At 37.0% G+C, this 18893-nt stretch overlaps 1 protein-coding gene across 1 annotated transcript; it reads right to left on the bottom strand.

Annotated features, from left to right (window-relative positions):
• Nucleotides 1–1665: 1665 nt before the first annotated feature.
• On the bottom strand, nucleotides 1666–16106 carry mysm1 (Myb-like, SWIRM and MPN domains 1). Its single transcript, XM_073855880.1, has 20 exons — nucleotides 15954–16106; nucleotides 15354–15426; nucleotides 15160–15230; nucleotides 15006–15071; nucleotides 14828–14900; nucleotides 14606–14704; nucleotides 10956–11421; nucleotides 10652–10862; nucleotides 10043–10173; nucleotides 9840–9943; nucleotides 8818–8895; nucleotides 7566–7651; nucleotides 7421–7475; nucleotides 6940–6990; nucleotides 6752–6826; nucleotides 5008–5196; nucleotides 4795–4922; nucleotides 3389–3499; nucleotides 2787–2844; nucleotides 1666–2274 (listed from the first exon to the last, which is right to left on the bottom strand). Exons 1-20 carry the CDS (start codon nucleotides 16010–16012, stop codon nucleotides 1933–1935), a joined length of 2526 nt encoding a protein of 841 aa, XP_073711981.1. The 5' UTR covers nucleotides 16013–16106; the 3' UTR covers nucleotides 1666–1932.
• Between the last annotated feature and the right edge of the window lie 2787 nt (nucleotides 16107–18893).

Below are 18893 nucleotides of genomic sequence, written 5' to 3'. Positions count from 1 at the left end.
GCAAAAGACAAAACCTGAAACAATCTGCAGACCACCAGCCGAAACAACCTGCAAAAGACAAAACCTGAAACAACCTGCAGACCACCAGCCGAAACAACCTGCAAAAGACAAAACCTGAAACAATCTGCAGACCACCAGCCGAAACAACCTGCAAAAGACAAAACCTGAAACAATCTGCAGACCACCAGCCGAAACAACCTGCAAAGGACAAAACCTGAACCCGAAACAACCTGCAACAATCAAGACAAGAAACCAAAACTCAAAGTACCACAACAGCAAGACTCTCAAAAAGCCATGACATGAAACCCAACCTGGAATAACAAGACCAGGACCACAGACTCATTAAAATGGGACCACACCTCAATGTAAATATAAAGAAATCCATAGTAATACTTTTTGCACAATCATCAAAAAAGAAAATGATGAAAAACACATTTGCTGAAATGGTTATACTTATGCTACGTATTTACAGCGATATTTACAATACTTACAGCAGTAATTATAAATCACATACTGTTTCAGTACCTGGCCTTCTTTCACCTGGGTCAGTGAGGTGGAGGCTCTTCACTGATGTCCACTTCTATGCGAGGAGGAGCAGCTCCTGGTGTAGAGAAGATCTCTCTGATGCGGATGGATCCATCAGCCTGCTCTTCCTCACAAAAGCTGGGACGGTTGAGTGTCTCCCACAGGCGCTGCTTGATCCTCAGACCCAGACTCAGGCTGTATGGACGCAGCCGAGCAGAGGACATCCGTAGCATGGGATCTACCGTGGAGTGATAGATGTCCTGGAAGTCCTCTACGGTGTGGCCGTGGATGGAGAGAGGTTCCTCTGGTGTCGTGTCTGCAGATGGTGTTGAGGTTGAAGGCCTGAAAAGTAAAAGTGATGTATTTGACAATGTATGGTGGTAACCCAAATTTAGACTCGAACTGGTAACTTTTAGGCTACAACTGCCCATTAAAAAATGCTGAACAAGTGTATGGAATGACAGCGGTGTTGCACATGTACCTGTCCTCCAGCCTCTGGTGGTCCACCTGCAGCTCAGCATCTCTCTTCCTCTTCCTTGATGGGCGAACGGCTCTGGAGCTGACCATCCCTGAGATGTCCTTCACCTTCGACCTGGAAACACTCAACCGGCCTACACAGTAATCATCTAAATATTTTGGACAAACTCGGGTCTTTCGGAGGCCATACTTACCTGTGAAGGTCCTCACCGTGCTCGTCATCATGAAGATATCAACAAGATTCAGAAGCAGCAAAAAATCTCTTGAGAAATGTGTTTGTGTCTCAAAATTGAGTGAGAATTTTGGTTTGAATTTGATTTCTACACTGATGTCAGGTGTATGACTTAAATCGACCAATCACGTGGCTCCTTGGAATGCTCTGTTAATTTCAAATATACGCTGAGTTCCACTGATGTAATCTAGAGTCTTTAAATGTAAACAACACTGTCAATATTCAATTAGAGCTGTCAATGTACAGAAAAAGCTACTTTTTCCTTTTTTTCTTGTACATTAGTGAATATTTACATCTGTTTTCTGCTTTCAATACAATTTTCTATTTCAATGCACATTTATTTATTAAATAAAAGTTTTTTAATGTTTATTCATATAAAAATTATGAATATTAAAAACATTGCAATATACAAAGCAGAACACAAAAAGGGATTTATTAATAAACTTGTATTGTTTATAATCTCATTAAATGTTATTTCTCAAATTTCATTAAAAACTATGTAACACTTTAATAGACAGATTATATTATTAAAAAAATTACACTATTAGCAATGTAACATTTTTTTAATATCAGTTTTGTACAGTGTATACATAACACTTTATTATCCTCTACAACAGCATATTTTATTCATATAACAGCATAATTCTAGCTGTGTTACTTGGCGACGTCAATGAAATAAGCCAGGTCCAATGGACTATTTACAGAGTTTTTGGACTGAGAGTCGGTGTAACAGTTGCATCCTCTTCCTCATTACAACTTATGATATGGTAGATGGTTCCTGTAGTGTACACTTCATCTTGGCTGTCAGAGTCAATTGTGTGCTCCTCCTCCGTAACACACATCTCATCTGTGACAAGGTTGCTGTTGATTGGCTCGGAGGAGAATGACAGTAAATGCTGCTGTGCTATTGGATCACCAGCGGAGGAGGAGCCAGTGTCAGGAAGAAAATGCGTTTCAAACAACGTCTGTAACTGAACCAGCCAAGTCTCCACGTCAACCTCTGAGACCCGCTCCAAAATTGTCCGGACTGATGCAAGCATCTGTACATAGATAGAGAGAGAAGACCAATACAGTATCTATTTAGTATGATGTGAACTTTCTGCGAATGAGCAGTGATGTAATACATTTATTATTATTATTATTATTATTATTAATCAGAGTAGACAAGACAGAGAAGATGATATTTACTGTGTGTTTTATGACTGTTTCATATAATTTGAGTTTGATTCATGCGTTAATAACTGTTTCTCACAACTTTGTATATTTGTATTGTTCAAAGTATTGTGCGCTGATGCCACTACACACGTGCGTTACCCTCCAGAATGTAAATAATGGGAAAATTTTCTAAAAAAATATATAATATACAAAAATTACATCTTGTTTTTACTAACCAGGCATTCTAGATTTTTTATAGATTTTAATAGTTGTACAGCTCGATTCATTTGTAGTTATGGCTATGAGTGACAAACAGTACAGCATTTTTACCATATATTTTACATACAGTAATGTGTGTAAGGTGTGAAGGGGGCATGAGACTGAAACTAAATATTACCTTTTCCAAGCAAGTGAGAGAAGAATCTCTGCGAAAAAGCCTGTCCATTGGTACACTCCTAAACAAACAAGGAGCACGGTGAGCTCAAACTAAAGCATAATTCCTTAAAGGGGACAGAGAATGAAAAACCATTTTTACCTTTTCTTTGTTGAATAATGGTAGTCTACCCACATTCACAAACATACAAAAAGTGCTAAACATGCTAAACATCTCAGTCTCATAGAAATTCCTCTTTTAGAAATGTCAGCCAGAAAACAGCCCAATCTGAAAAACTGATGCTTATGACATCACAGGCATCTAACTGCCCATCCACTTTAAAATAATTGGCTACATTTTTTGAGTGGCAGCAAAGTCAGCCAATCAGTAATGAGATTGCAAGTTAAGCCAGTAGGGGGAGCCAAATAGGTGCAAAACAACTTGTTTAAAATCCCCCACCCTAATAGAGCTATCTGAGAGAGGTTTTAGGAAGCTTCTAAGGCATTACAGACCCAAACAAAATTTTTTTTGTCTACATGTCACATCACAGAACAAGAATAGATACTCCGTTCAACCATTCTATGTCACCTTTAATAATGCAGTATACATAAAAACATACAGCTTACCCATGACAGTGTCTGTACTTAAACACCACCCATTCTGTCCTTCTCATCACTTCTGACCAATCAGGAAGTTCGGATAAGTACTGAATGTTAAACTGGTATGGAAGTTTCTGAAACAAACATGTGAATAAAATATACACATATACTGTAAAAATGATATAATAACATTTATGTTACTTTAACTTAGCAAATGATGTTAAACAATTTCAAGTTATGTCAACTTAGCCAGATTGTACCAACTAACTTAAAGGGGTCATATCATGAAAATCTGACTTATTCCATGTTTTAAGTGCTATAATTGGGTCCCCAGTGCTTCTATCAACCTAGAAAATGTAAAAAAGATCAACCCAGTAACTTCGTTTTAGTAAACCATTCTCTCCGAGCATGTGAAAAAATAGCTAATTGAAATTTGGCTCCTCTTGTGATGTCAGAAGGGGATAATACCTCCCATTAATTTTCACTATCCAACCACGACACTGCCATTTAGTGCAGAGTTCAGCACATTTGCATTTTTAAAGGACACACCCAAAAATGGCACATTTTGCTCACACCTACAAAGTGGCAATTTTAACATGCTATAATAAATTATCTATATGGTATTTTGAGCTAAAACTTCACATACGCACTCTGGGGACACCAAAGATTTATTTAACATCTTAAAAACGCTCCCTTTAATGCTTCATGCTGCAATCTTTGCAAAAGACTACATTAACTCTTTAGTCGCCATTGACAAGATAACCGTCAATTAAGAGAAAACGCTTCCCTGCCAATGATGAGGATTTCTGGCTTTCCGCAATACCGCTATTATCCACCAGGTGGCGGACTTACACAACTTATACAACCCAGAAGTAGCACCTCACGTGAAAGAGAAAGAACTCAATGTATTTTTTAAAGATGTATCTGCATCTGATCTCTATCAAAAGTCCTTTAAAAAATTTTATTATCTCAGCTTTTTGCTCAAAATTGTGTGTTTTTGAAGAAACCTACACATATTTGAGAGGTGATAAAAAGAGAACTAATGAAGGTAGGATGAAACTTTTCTTTTTTTTAAGCAGAGGGTCTGTTCTTTCATTTGATATATTGTTGGTTTATATATTTAAATAAGAACATTTTCTTGAAGGCATTAAACTTTTGTGAAAATCATGAAAAATGCTGCCGCTGGCTGCCAACTTTTTTTTAAATGCTGGCGGGGAAAGAGTTAATGGCTTAGAAAACTGGTTGTTTAAAAAACTGCCATTGTAGTCACAGTGCAACAAAGCCAAGCTTATTAAACTGCAACAACAAAACCAGAACCATGACTTAATATGAAGCTCCACCTTCTTTAGCTTTAATAATATGTTGTGCAAGCCTGAATGTAACCGAGCATTGATGTAAACTGCATTCAAGAGAGAAACTTTAACATACTCTGAGGTCCAGAGGGTCCAACCTCCTCCTGTACCATCAAACAGGTACTCTGAGAGAAGGGGGAGGAGTTTGTGGGGTTATACGGGCTGACAATCATCCCAATAAATGGAGCACCACCTCGGGAGAAATAACTCTGCAATTCACAAAGAAAAACAGATTTATACAAAGTTCAGACAAAAACCTTTTCTGAAGCAATCTGTGCAAAGAGTCTTACCAACCTGGTATTTGGCCTGAGTGTCAATGTCTCTGAGGGAGGGGTTTGGATCAAAGGCCGGGTGAGAATGGTACCAGCCCACAACACTATAACCTTTGACCCCGAGCAGCTCAGATGCCTGAGTTTGAGAGACGGGATCCATCTCACACTGCAGACCGGTGCTCAGGCTGTTACATGGTTCTGCTGCACAGATCTATAAACACATCATTTACATTACATTACCTTATTAATGGCAGTGTTGGGAAAGTTCACTTTCTACATGAACTAGTTCAGTTCACAGTTCACAAATTTTAAAATGAACTAGTTCAGTTCATAGTTCATATTTCCAAATTTTGAACTAGTTCACAGTTCCAAAAATGAACTAATTTATAGTTCTTTTTCCCCATATTATAATTTTTTTAAAATATTGCCATTATAGCCCATATAGAACCACAGACAGGAATTATTTTTTCAGTTTTAACACTGAAGCTAAATGCGTCATATTTCATCTTCATATCCAACTTTAAACCCTTATCCAACCAGGGTTTACGAGCATTGACTGTCTTTTAATTTTTGTATTTGCTTGCACATACCTTGAAAGGCTAGCCGGTGCTTCAAGGGGGTTTTCCGGGCAAGAAGCGCTGCGAGGCGTTGCGTGTATGACAACTCGCAGGTATTGCACATCGCACATGCACGTTAAATAGCGTGAGCTTATTCAAAGTCAAATTCAAGATCCAGAATATGCGTAACCAGCCTTTGTTAATCGTTAACGATTTAGGACAAATATGATGTTATTTAATGTTAAACTATGCGAGTGGCGCGGCAGGGATTTGGATAGCAGCGTCCAGTCAGTGTTGTTTTGATGACGTATGCAGCCTGGTGGCAGTGTTGCCAGATTGGGTGTTTTTTCCGCTACACATTAAGGCCTGTTTACAGTGAGTTTTAGACGGGTTTTCGCCTGAAAGACTCTATAGAAATCTGGCACCCTACTGAATGATGTTAAACTGAGAGAACGTGCCGTTCACAAGCCCCAGAATGAACGAGTTCACCTTGCGTTCATCAGGCAGTAATACAGTACGTTCAGTTCACATTCGCCCAAAATATGAACTAGTTCTTGAACTTTCGTTCAATGAACTCGTTCAGGCACAACACCGATTAATGGTGTTATGAGGATGTGTAATGTAAAATTCCGTCCTTCCATAAAAACGTGTTTTGTTGTGCGGTTGTTGCGGGCAAAAATTCTTGATCTTGCGGCACGTTTTCTTAAAAAATGCGATGGAGTATGCGGGATATTTATGGAATAAAATTGTGGGAACTTGCCCAAATTGCGTGAACTTGCAAAAACTGTGTGAACTTGCAAAAACTTTTAGCAGCTTTTGATTGATGTTCATGTCACATAATTACTTCACTTCCTAACATACCCATGATAACATGGGACATGGCTGCACATATGTGAAGTAAATGCAACATTTTTCAACTTTCTGCTAAGATATATGTGACTTTTTCTATGAAATCATGCAACCCCGCATATTTTGCGAGCAATAATCTGCAATTTATGCAGTGAAAGTAAAAAATGCGACCCCGCATAAATATGCAGACTTTGGCTGATTATGAATTTAATCACATAATCGCGTTTTTCTGAAGGGACTGAAAATTTATTCGCAAAAAGTTTGCAAACAAAGCAAAATTATCTGAATGCGCTGTTTGAGTACTACTGTAGGATTTTAAACATTTACCAGTAAACCCAAAACCTCTAAAAATCTTCTAACCTTTAAAATCTTCTTGTCCTCTTCGTACGTTCCTCCTAAAAGGCCAATCACCTCTCCCATAGATACATGAGCATGCTAGGAAAAAAACTGGATCAGTAAATTTTTAAGGAATAAATTGGAGACCAAAAAAATGGTGCTTAAACAGCTTAGATGAGACTATATTTTTGCCAACATCATATGAAACTTACAATATCCATTATCACAAGAGCCTCAGCACAAAGGAGCACGCTGTAGGGTTCCTGAAAAAAGAAACACCAAACAAAATAAAGGTGAAGCAATTCATCTTCATCCACTAAATTTATCACAGATAAACTGATTTTCCATTTCATATATCGATCAGTGATGCGCAGGTTGATCTGAAATGAGCGGGTGCCTGCGGTCATCTGCGGTTACGAGTCATCAAAAAAAATTATGATATTCGGGTCGCGGTCGGTCGGGTTGTTTGAAATAAAGATGCCAGTTAACTATTTTAAACAATTACTACTTTTAAAAAATGCGGGCCAGGGATAGTGTCGTGTATACTATTTATTTTTTAGAGGTCTGAGTTGCGGGCGGGTTAGTTGAAAACGTCGGTCGGGTACGGGTTGTTTATACATTGACCCGCGCATCACTGATATCTATACATTTATCAACTTCAGTTACGGCAGAAATCTCAAAGATGTGACGTACCTGTATGTCCTCTCCAAAAGGCTTGCATGGAATGAGCTGGAATGGATCAAAGGAGCTGCAAACACAACAAGCAATTGAATTAAACACAACATTGCTCCTTATCAAATTATCCAAACTATTCAGCAGCAAAAGTGTTTGTGTTTACCCTTTTTGTTTAAAGAGTTTAGATGGTTTTGGTCCTTTTTTCTTCATTTCCTCTCTTCTGAGGGCCAGCTCCTCTGCGCTCAGATGCTGAAAAATATACAAAAGACCATTTCTAAACAATCTGTAATTGCTTCTTCCATACAACACACAAAAGACATGTTATGTTTAAGAGGTACTACAGTCAAATATTTTATATGTACTATTTATTGCATATGGGTGATTAATTATATCATAAGTACATTTGGTGTCTAAAGTCATTCTTTTTTTCTGCTAGGTAGAGTAACAATGTTGACAGTACGTAACAGAACTGAGGTGGAAACTATAGTAATGCAGGACTGTCAGTCAGTGGTTGTGGGTGGGGCTTGGTCAGTGTGACGTCACTGGAGTGAGTGAATTTTTTCTTTGTAGGGTGTTCACACACTGCCAATACACATGTATGTCCAAACACCTTGTAAAAGTGGATTTTGTATAATAGGTGCACTTTAAAAACATCATAAGCTCTTTCCACACAGAGATTAGGGAAAATACACAGAAATGCGTCCGGGATTCGGTAGATTTTTGGTTTATTCACAAAGCCAATGATTTTCCAGAATCTGTGCGTGCGTTCACACCAAGGGACAACCTTCTGGTCTCTATCGTGAAGCGAACACGGCAGTGACTGATCTCCATAGACTCTTATGTTAAAATGCATAGCTTAATAGAGAAATAGAAAAAAACATGTTTATAGCCTGGTACAAAAAGTGTTTGTGTTTCATAAGATCATAAGGAGCGTGTGATGTGCTGTTCTGTCATGCTGGTGAATGATCTCAGCTTCAGCGTGGATAGTGACGAGCTCCCTGATCTCTGCTTCAGTCCAGTTTGCTGACCTTTCTCATTGTGAATGTTCATCTGTGTTTAAATCCCTGTCTCAAAAAGCATAAACCATAACTTCTTGTGATGTCACATGCATCCTCACTACGGCACGACCCTTACAGTATTGTTTCTGCTTTGTGTTCACACAGAATGTGTTCTGTAAATGTTACTAGATTCCTTTACGGGAGTGATCCCAGAACATTTACGGGACGTGTTTGTGTTCACACAGTAGCCTCTTTGCCAATTTTACAGAAATTTTCTGGGACCAATGCACTGTGTGAATGGGATAATAGAGTTTCAGATCTATAAGTAGTGAATGACCTCAGCTGTAGCAGGCCAAAAACTGAATCTAAAGGGACGATATTGTCATGAAAATAGAAGTGTTCTTTGAGTTTCTCTACCTCATACGTCTGCCCCTCTAGATCCTTGGCATCACGCCAATTTCCCCACGTGTCTCGAATTCGGCGCTTTCTTGTACGCTGCAAAACAACACACCAAATTAAGCAATGATTTAAACAATCTGTAAAGGGACACTCCTTTTTTAAAAAAAAATATTTTTTAAACCTCATTTTCCAGCTCCCCTAGAGTTAAACATTTAATTTTTACTGTTTTGGAATCCATTCAGCTGATCTCCGGGTCTGGCGGTACCACTTTTAGCATAGCTTAGCATAATCCATTGAATCTGATTAGACTATTAGCATTGCGCTAAAACATAAAACACCAAAGAGTTTCGATATTTCTTTTATTTAAAACTGGACTCTTCTGTAGTTACATTGTGTACTAAGACAGAAAATTAAAAGTTGCAATTTTCTAGGCAGATATGGCTAGGAACTGTGCTCTCATTCTGGCGTAGTGATCAAGGTTTTTGCTGCTGTGGCATGGCTGCAGCAGGTGCAAGGATATTATGCAGCCCCTGAAAATAATCCCCTGCTATTGAAAGTAACCAAGGGGACTACTTTCAGGTGCTGTGTAATATCATTGCGCCTCCTGCAGCCATGTTACAGCTGTAAAAACCTTGATTATTACGCCAGAATGAGAGTATAGTTCCTAGCCACATCTGCCTAGAAAAATGCAACCTTTTTGTCAGTCTTAATTTTCTGTCAGTCTTAATACACAATGTAACTACAGAAGAGTCTTAAATAGGAAAAATATCAAAACTCTTTGGATAATTTTTAGCGCGATGCTAATGGTCTAATCAGATTCAATAGATTATGCTAAGCTATGCTAAAAGTGGTAGCACCAGACCCAGAGATCAGCTGAATGGATTCCAAAATGGTAAAAAAATCTAATGTTTAACTCTAGGGGAGCAAAAAAGTGGAGTGTCCCTTTAAATAAAATGCTGGAAAAATTGAAAATGACATATGAAAATAACAAGTGCAGAGATAAAAGTGTTTAATACTGAGCTCATTCCAGATTCTCTTACCATAGACTGCAGTCTCTGGGCAAGATGATAAGCCTCCAGACTGTCTTTGCTTTCCTTAAATCGTGAGCGATCAACCACTCGCGGGCGGTTGTAGATCGCCTGATCTACAGATGAAGGGAGAGAAAGTGAGTGAGAGAGAAAGTGCAGAATTACATCCATGATTTTGGCAAACAGAGAAGGAATAACTGCATGACAAGCATTACCACAGTTGAAGTTGATAGCTCCAATGAGCTCCAGGTAAGTGTGTATTCGACCAATACAGTTTACGTCACCACAGTTTTTCAAGCCTGGACGAACCGATGTCTTGTTCAGGTATTTGGGTTTACTTTTCACCCTTGAAAAAAATTAGACAAGGTTTTTTTTCAAGAAAAATATCATGAAAATGCAGTAGACCAACACCTACTAACTGTACCTATACTTTACTTCCGGTTTCGTTTTTTTAATGGTCTGACTAGTTGCTAAACTGATCTCTTGAACAAATGCCTCATCGAAAATAGCAAATGTTTTGGTTTCCTAGATAATCTATGTGTTGTTTTTTCTTGTTATATAAATAAACTACTTTAAAGAACTTTGTTGTTATTTATTCTTAGCGGAGTTTACCGGAAGTTACATCCGGACCACGACAGCCGCTTGTTTATGTTGTTACTGCTGAAATGGTCTATATAAGATAGATATACAGTTTATATACAGTATAAGTTTACACTAACATTTATATATAAAATATACAGCATATATAAGAAGTTGGTCTTAAAACATTCCCTATATGTAATTGAAGTGTTTCACAGGAATACATAGTAAATACAAAATCTCACCACTGGTCCAGGATGTAATTGCGAATTTTTAAATATCTCTCTGGGGTTTTGGAAGGACGACCCTCAAAAAACTCTGAGATGGCTTGCTTCTCCTCTTCTGTAATTGTGTTGAAATCTAAAGTGACCTCCTGGTCAGGAGGTCTGAGCTCTTCTTCATCTTCCTGGTCTTCCTCTACTTCCTCCTCTGCACACTCACACGGTTCCATCATATCTGAGGAAAAGAACGTATAACCCATTATTTATAGTTGCTAGCTACGCTGGTAGTGAAATAACGTATTAATAATATTAATGCAATACAAGACACCTGCTCTATCACTGCTTTCCTCCCCAGAAAGGCTGTGTTTCTCTGGACTTCCTGTTTTAGATAAGCTGTTTACACTTTCCTCTTCTGGTTCTGAATTTATCCTAATCTGAGACATGCCAGCATTTCCGTTTGTGTCTGAATCAGCGGGTCCGTCTGAAGCTGTGGTTTCAGATTGTGACAGAGGGTTTGAAAGTTCTGTCAGGGGTGACACTGGACTGTTTTCTTCCTGGAGCTCACAATCCGGCAAGTCTTTGTGTGTATCTGACAGGGTTTCCACCTGAGCCCCATCGTTGCTGGAATCATCAGTGATGTCAACATCCTCATCATCAGAGAGTCGCTCGATGCGCACAGCATTGGTAAGTGATGAAATATCAGGCTGCACTGTGGGGATTACAGCTGTAGAGGGCAACGTTGGGCTTGGAGCAGCTTTGGTGATGGACACTTCGTCAGGTATGTCTGTTTTAGCCTGAAAGTTTGAAAGATAAAATTACTGAGATAGCACTGATAAAGATAAGCTTGCATTACTAAACATTAATTTATAAATACATCACCACATTTCATGCAAGAAAATAAGTTTATGTAATACATTTCTGAATTTTAATTGCGAGGAAAGCATGCATTTTGCAAGTCATAATGCAGGAAATTATCTTGAAAATATCATGCAAGGTTGGACTAGCATGCAAGGTTGTTCAGAATAAAAAGTTTGTGATTAAGTTACTCATCCTCATGCCGTTCCACACCCGTAAGACCTTCACTCATCTTCGGAACACAAATTAAGATATTTGTGATGAAATCTTATATATAAATATGACCATGGACCATAAAACCAGTCATAAGTCGAATGGGTATATTTGTAGCAATAGCCACCAATACATTGTATTGGTCAAAATTAGAGCCCGACCGATATGCGTTTTTTCGGGCCGATGCCGATACAGATATTAGGGAGTAAAAAAAGACCGATAACGATATATCGGCCGATATTCTTTATGTGTACATTATAGTTCAGTATATACTACAGTATATTATACTAAAGTACTGTACATAGAATACACTATATACTTTAACATAATATACTATGAATAAATACAATGCAATGCAATGATCACTCACAAATGTGGTGATCACTCACAAATGTGGTGATCCAACACTTATATTGATGTGACAAAGATATGTACTATAGGCAAGAAGTTAACAATAAACTTTATTATCCAAAATTAGTTGGATATCAGTGCACTAAAAAGTAAACTTGACTTATTATAAATAACTTTAAAACACAAAGAGAACAAAATACATAAAACTTGCATCATTTGCAGTTTTGACGAGAATAACGTTATAAAGAGAAACTTATGAAGTCATTGATTAATATTAGCTTTACAGTAAGTTGTGTACTTCACAAATTAGTTAGCCACTCACAGTTACGAAGACAATGCTTGACGGAGCACATATTAATGTACGCTATGTTTAATGTTGTGCACAACGTTTTTATAACACAAACCCAGGGTTCCGTGCAAACTTTAGACTTTAATAAAACTAATGCGTCTTCGCTCCGCCTCTTTTATTTAGCAAGGGTGTAGAGTAGCGCGAGCTTATTGAATCAATTGCTCTGAAATGAGCGTGTTAACTAACAACACAAGCAGCAGTAATCTCATATAGTGTTATATAAGTGCACGGATGCGCGTAGTTTAAACGTGTCATTTCTCCGTCTCGCGTCATTTCTCCCGCTTGCGTTTTAACTCGCAAGTCGACAAAGAGACGGATTAAAAACACCAAATGTAAGCGGGAATGCGTCTCTCTTGTCCATTTATAATCCAATCGACCAAAGCGCGTCTTAATACCAGGTGTAAAAATGTTGTGAAGAAGACACTGCGTGACTGCTTCTATGCCACCTGAACTGAGAGACTGACTGACTGAAGTGAAGGGGGTGGGGGATTGGCTGGTGTCACTACAGTGAGTGATCTGGGTCGCCATTAGCAACCAGTATGGCGCACTCTGCTGGACAAACAAGTACTTACATCTTTCAAATGCATTTAATGTGTTCTGTAACAAACGTTCATATCGGCGCATATCTGCGGCTTATACGCCGATACAGATATATCTGCGACATGCTCATATCGGCCGATAAAATCGGCAAAACGATAAATCGGTCGGGCTCTAGTCAAAATTATCTATTTTTTATGCCAAATATGATGCCATTAGGATATTAGGTAAAGATCAGGTTTCATAATGATATTTTGAACATTTCCTACCATAATTATATCACAAATGTATTTATGATTAATAATATGTTTTCCTAAAACCTTCACTTGGATGACTTTAAAGTAAGGTGACCAGACGTCCCCATTTTCCAGACAGTCTCATTTTCTGGTGTCCTGTCCCCGGAAATGTCTCCATTTTACAGCACGTCCAAAACAACCGGCAAATCCACTAAAAACCCGATCAACATGTAGCCTTTGTACTAGACAGAAGCAATCGTGTAATGATTATTTTCACCAGCAGAGCTAAACTGATTACTTGGTTGAGCGTCACTGCTTTAACAAAGAAGAATTTACTACGAGACACATGAGAAAGCGCCATCGAGTTATCATCAGACAAGTTATAATAACATATGAAAACAGTCAAAGTTATCGGGGGTTAAGGTACTAACTACTCATGTTAAATTAAAGTAAAAAACCAATTATAGTGAGCTGATCACAACATGGTACTGAGCATTTGTTTTGTGTAGGCTAACGTTAAATATGTTTACATTTTGCATTATTCCTTCTGTTCTTTACGTTTACAATGCTATAATAACAGCTGAAGTAGTGTAATGTTTGATTAAGTATGTCTCTGTGCATTGTATAAAAAAGGGGAAAAATTAGATTTAGGCTTTAGAAATTGTTAAATTAATTGAATTAGAAACACCACAACAATAAAAAGAAAACTATTAAAAAACTTTTGTCCCCATTTTTTAATTCACATATAAAAACAAAATCTATTTTAATGATTTTTTGACCATTGAACTAGGAAATGTCCCCGGTTTTCATTTTAAAAATCTGGTCACCTTACTTCAAAGGCGATTTTCTTAATATTTAGATTTTTTGCACCCTCAGATTCCAGATTTTAATCATTAGTTGTATCTTGGTCAAATATTGTCCATTCTAACAAACCATGCATCAATAGAAAGGTTATTTATTCAGATGATGTATAAATCTCAGTTTTAAAAAATTTAGACTTGTGACCGATTGTGAGGTCCTGGGTCCTGACGGCACATGATGCCAGTGTTTGTTGCATGCATGTTGTGGTTTTGTCCATAAGCGTCGGTCGGAGACAAAATGAAGCACAAAATGAATTCTCGTCCCTTCAAAACCACTATAGTCACTATATTACTCAGTCTTTACTGCCTTTCTAGGTCTTTAAAGAGAGAGAGAGACTGTCAATCACATTGACTGTTTTAATGTCTTTAACAATGTCTTTACTGCCTTTCTGGGCGTTAAAGTTTTGAGTGTGTAAAGGGAAAGCTGTCCGATTTCATAAAAAAATATTTATCATTTGTTTTCCGAAGAACGACATGAGAGCGAGTAGTAATTAATGTCAAAGTGTTCATTCTAGAGTGAACTAACCCTTTAAAAATGTCCATTACCACTATATATAGAAAACAGAAATCAGAATACCTTATTTTTGAAGTACTGCTTAGCATAGCTCTTCACCTGTAGAACCGTCCTAGTACCGATTAGTTTGGCAATTTTGGTCCACCTGCGGCCAAATTCAGCCTAAAAAGCATAATTTGATATTGGGTTGTTGTTGTTGTTTTATTGAGCATTGGTCTTTTCCACTGTGTTTTCCAATATGGTAAATGCCCTTGCCAGAATTCAGAAACAGGATTAAAAACATACCAGTCCTTTCTCAAAAAGATCTTTTTCCTCTTCAGCCCAACGAGTTGATCCTCCAGAACTCTTCACCAATGACCTAGAAAGAAATTAAGCAGGACAATTTCATAAACCAATTCCCACCAAAAACACACATTTTTATTTGCTGATATATGAACAAACAAATAAAAAGACAAATACTCACTTTTTGACTGTACTCTTCTCGTTGTTCCATGCTACCTTTGGTGCTTTTTCACTGGCAAAATAATACCTTTTTTCATTAAGAAAACATCCACATACTTAGACTGAATGCTGTACTAATGAATGTGAATACAACACAGATAAAAAGTGAAGGATACTGTTCTTCAAGCAGCATGCTCTCAATGGCCTCCCTGTTTTCGTCACTGATGGAGCTGTCCAGCGTCCAGGGCTGAGCAGACACAAACAAATACATCTCTTTTGTAGCATCTTTATTATGCATATCTCTCATAGATCAGTGGTCGACATGTGAAGATCAGCATACAAATGTAGTGATAAAGTCTTGTGGTTTTACCAGTATACTGCTGCTTGTCTTCCATGCAGAGTGTAAATATTGATCCTGGAGTATCTCAGCACTGCTCAGGTCACTGAAAATGAACGATATCAGATCTTACCGATTTTAAGGAATTTTGCAAGTCAAGCTGTCACAATGTTTTCACACCTCTAGGTATGTAAACAAAACGGTTACAGTAATGGACGTACAATTAATATCACCTGTGAGTAAAAATGTGAGTGAAACCCATTAACTTACTTCAATGAATAGCTCTGTACTAAAATGTGTCTAAATCTTTAAGCAAATGTTGTTTTAAATGCGTTCTTGTAAATAAAAAGATGACACATGACTGATGTGTATTTAGAGGTGCTGCTAAACAGATCATACTAGATAACTGAAAAGTCGTATTAAGAAGGTCTTATTAGAAACTAAAGCACAATTGTTATAGTCTACTTATGTGTTTACTGTAGTTTCACGTATACATTTTTAAATAACCAGAGGAGCTCATTTCATTGCCAGTCGCTTTATTTCGCTCCCGTTTCACTCGTGAACTCGATTATACCCAAGCATGACTTCATAACATTTCCCAAACAGAAGAATATGAGTAAGAAAAACTCCTACCCGACAGTTTCATCACGTTCATCTCCCTCAATGTCCACAACATCCAACTCGTCTGCCATATTTGTTACTTATGAGAGAAGAAAGACGGTTAGTTACAGGCGTGTGTTTCTTACAGCGCCACCTACGGCCAGGATGATGCGGTCTAACCAAAGCAAATAACTTTTTAGTTAGTGGGACTAGTCCTATCCATATAATGTCTATGGTCCTGTCTACTTTGATATTTAAAACTAGAAAACTAGAGTATTTTTGACCCAAATGTAGGAACAGAAATATAAGAAATGTGTTTCAGGCAAAGAAAGAATTTTTTGGAATTCTTTAATAAATAAAATTATTTGGAAAAAAGCATGGATAGTACCTTATAATTTTTGTGTCCCCAACAAAGTTAAATAATTACATTTACAAATTTTGCATAACATCTATCCCATTCTAGTGATGGGAAAAACGAAGCATTTCGAAGCTTCGAATCAATTGAACCAATTGCTTCGCAAATTGATTCAGTTTTTCCAAGCGTTCGAAACACCATACACGCTGGCGACACCCGCCGGTCAAAACAGTGCAAAAGCAGCAAGATCGGCTCAAACATTTTACACTTTTTACAAAAATAGCAAGATTGTTTTAAAAATATGTTTTAAAGAAAACTATATAATTTAATTTAATTAAGACATAATTAAATAGTATTCTGTGTTTTTAGTTTTATTTATGGCAAACAAATAATTAAAACGAACCCCCTTTTTAATTATGCACATTTTTGTCATTAAATCTGTCTATAAACAAAAAAGTAGACAAAATGGTAGTGGTATCAGTCAGAAGGATGAATGTTTTATGAACTTTTATAATTAAACTGACCAGAGTCAAAGTTCACCTACACTGGTAATTTGTGATCAACTCCCCGTAGTGGTGAATCGTCAGATTTTCGAAACAAGCTCCGAACCAATGATTCGAAACAAAAGATTCGAAGAAAATGTTTCGAAGCCTCATGCTTCGAAATCGCCCATGACTAATTTTTTTAATTTTGCCACTGAATCAGTTGATCATCTTTTCTTCAAATGCCTCCTTGAAAAAGAATTTTGCTCTGATTTGTCAAAATTTCTGGGTTCGAAATCCAACCTTATAATTGATTAAACTATGTGTGATATATTCTGTTATTTTTCTAATTGTAAATCAAATATAGAATATATAGGAAATGTGTTTATTTTATTGGAAAAATATATTTTTATAAATGTAAATTTTCAACAGTTCCCAAATTAAAAAAAAATATATTTGTGACCTTAATTATTTAATTATAACACTAACAAATATTAATAATCAAAAAAGTGTCAAATTTGTGAATTTGTATAATGATTATTTATTATAATGATATATTATAATTTTTATTGATTTTTCTTTGTTTTCAAATGGTTGCCTTTCATCCCTGCTTTATACTTGTATCTGTGTCATCCAAGATTGTTTGATACTGTATCAGTATTTTAGTTTTGTACTAGCAATAAAAAAAATATAAAAATCTGATAATTCGCCACTAGGGGGAGTTGATCACAAATGACCAGTGTTTATGGTTAGGAGAACTCGGGTCAGTTTTATTATGCAAGTTCATAAAACATTCATCTTTCTTACTAATAACGCTACCTTTTTGTTTATAGACAGATTTAATGACAAAAATGTGCATAATTAAAAGGGAAGTTAGCTGTAATGATTTGTTTGCCCTAAATAAAACTAAAAACACATAATACACGTATAATTATGTCTTAATTAAGTTAAATAATTTTTAAAACATATTTTAATAAAAATCCTGCTATTTTAAAAAAAAAGTGTAAAAATGTGGACATATCTGCTTTTACAGTATTTTGACCAGCAGGTGTCGCCAGCGTGTGTGGTGTTTCAAACGCTTCGAAAAACTGAGTCAATTCTCGAAGCAATCGGTCCTCTTAATTCGAAGCTTCGTTTCTCCAATCACTAATAAACAGTCGCTCCGGATAAGAAAAAATACGTTGTTTTCATTACTTTGTTCACCAAGGGCCCGTACCATGAAAATGGTTAAACAAACTCAGGGTTACAGGATTAGTTTCAGGTTGACAAAACCAAGCCAATGTGCAGGCCTTGTTGGTAAAAGCTATTTTCATGGTACCCAAAACCCAGGATTTGCACAAACTAATCCTAAACAAAGCTGGCTAACCAACTAAACCAGCTTCATGGTATAGGCCCCAAGTGTATTGTAATCAGTCACCCTATGAGACACGCTTGCGCAACCCCATCTAGAGTTTGTTTATCAAGTGTTTTGAATTGATCATCGAAGACAATAGGAGGGAGGATCACTTTCGATTAGTTACCACACACAAGTTCTTTACAGTAATTACAGTGAAAGGTCCGTGTACGTTTTGATAGTTTGTTTTTTCGTTTAAACCAAAAAACGAAATAACGAGAAACCACATGTTTTTCGTTTGTCGTTTCAAACAAATTATTATAGCAATTATATAATTATAGCAATTATACTAAACAGAATTATAAGCCTTAGGACTTCACGGTAAATGCCCTGCAACCATACATTGCACATGCAATGTCTTTGAAAGCATGTCTGTGCTATTATGTTGAATAAATGTTTAAGACCTTTATGAATTATCTTCACTTGCGTGACACAATGGGAGTGTTGTATGTTATACACACTGGAACGTGCACAGAGAAGAAAGATTCACACAGTATATAGCACACTGGTAAATCGTTTTGACTAAATGGCCTACATTAGGACATCTCTGATTTCAACATACCAGCATGGAGATGATAGCAGTGTCAGAATCAGGCCAAAACAGAAGGGCATGCAGAGGACGATGACAACTATGTTGCAAACAAAACAAAAAATGAAATGAACATCAACAAATACATCTGCACCAGTAATCCCGACTCAAAACAGTTGCCAAAGGCACAATACAGTCAGTCGTTTAAATACTG

The sequence above is a fragment of the Misgurnus anguillicaudatus genome, chromosome 18, assembly GCF_027580225.2.
Source record: "Misgurnus anguillicaudatus chromosome 18, ASM2758022v2, whole genome shotgun sequence".
Taxonomy (NCBI): Eukaryota; Metazoa; Chordata; class Actinopteri; order Cypriniformes; family Cobitidae; genus Misgurnus; species Misgurnus anguillicaudatus.
The sequence above is the reverse complement of the archived record's forward strand: the minus strand, read 5'-3'. Positions and strand labels throughout refer to the sequence as shown.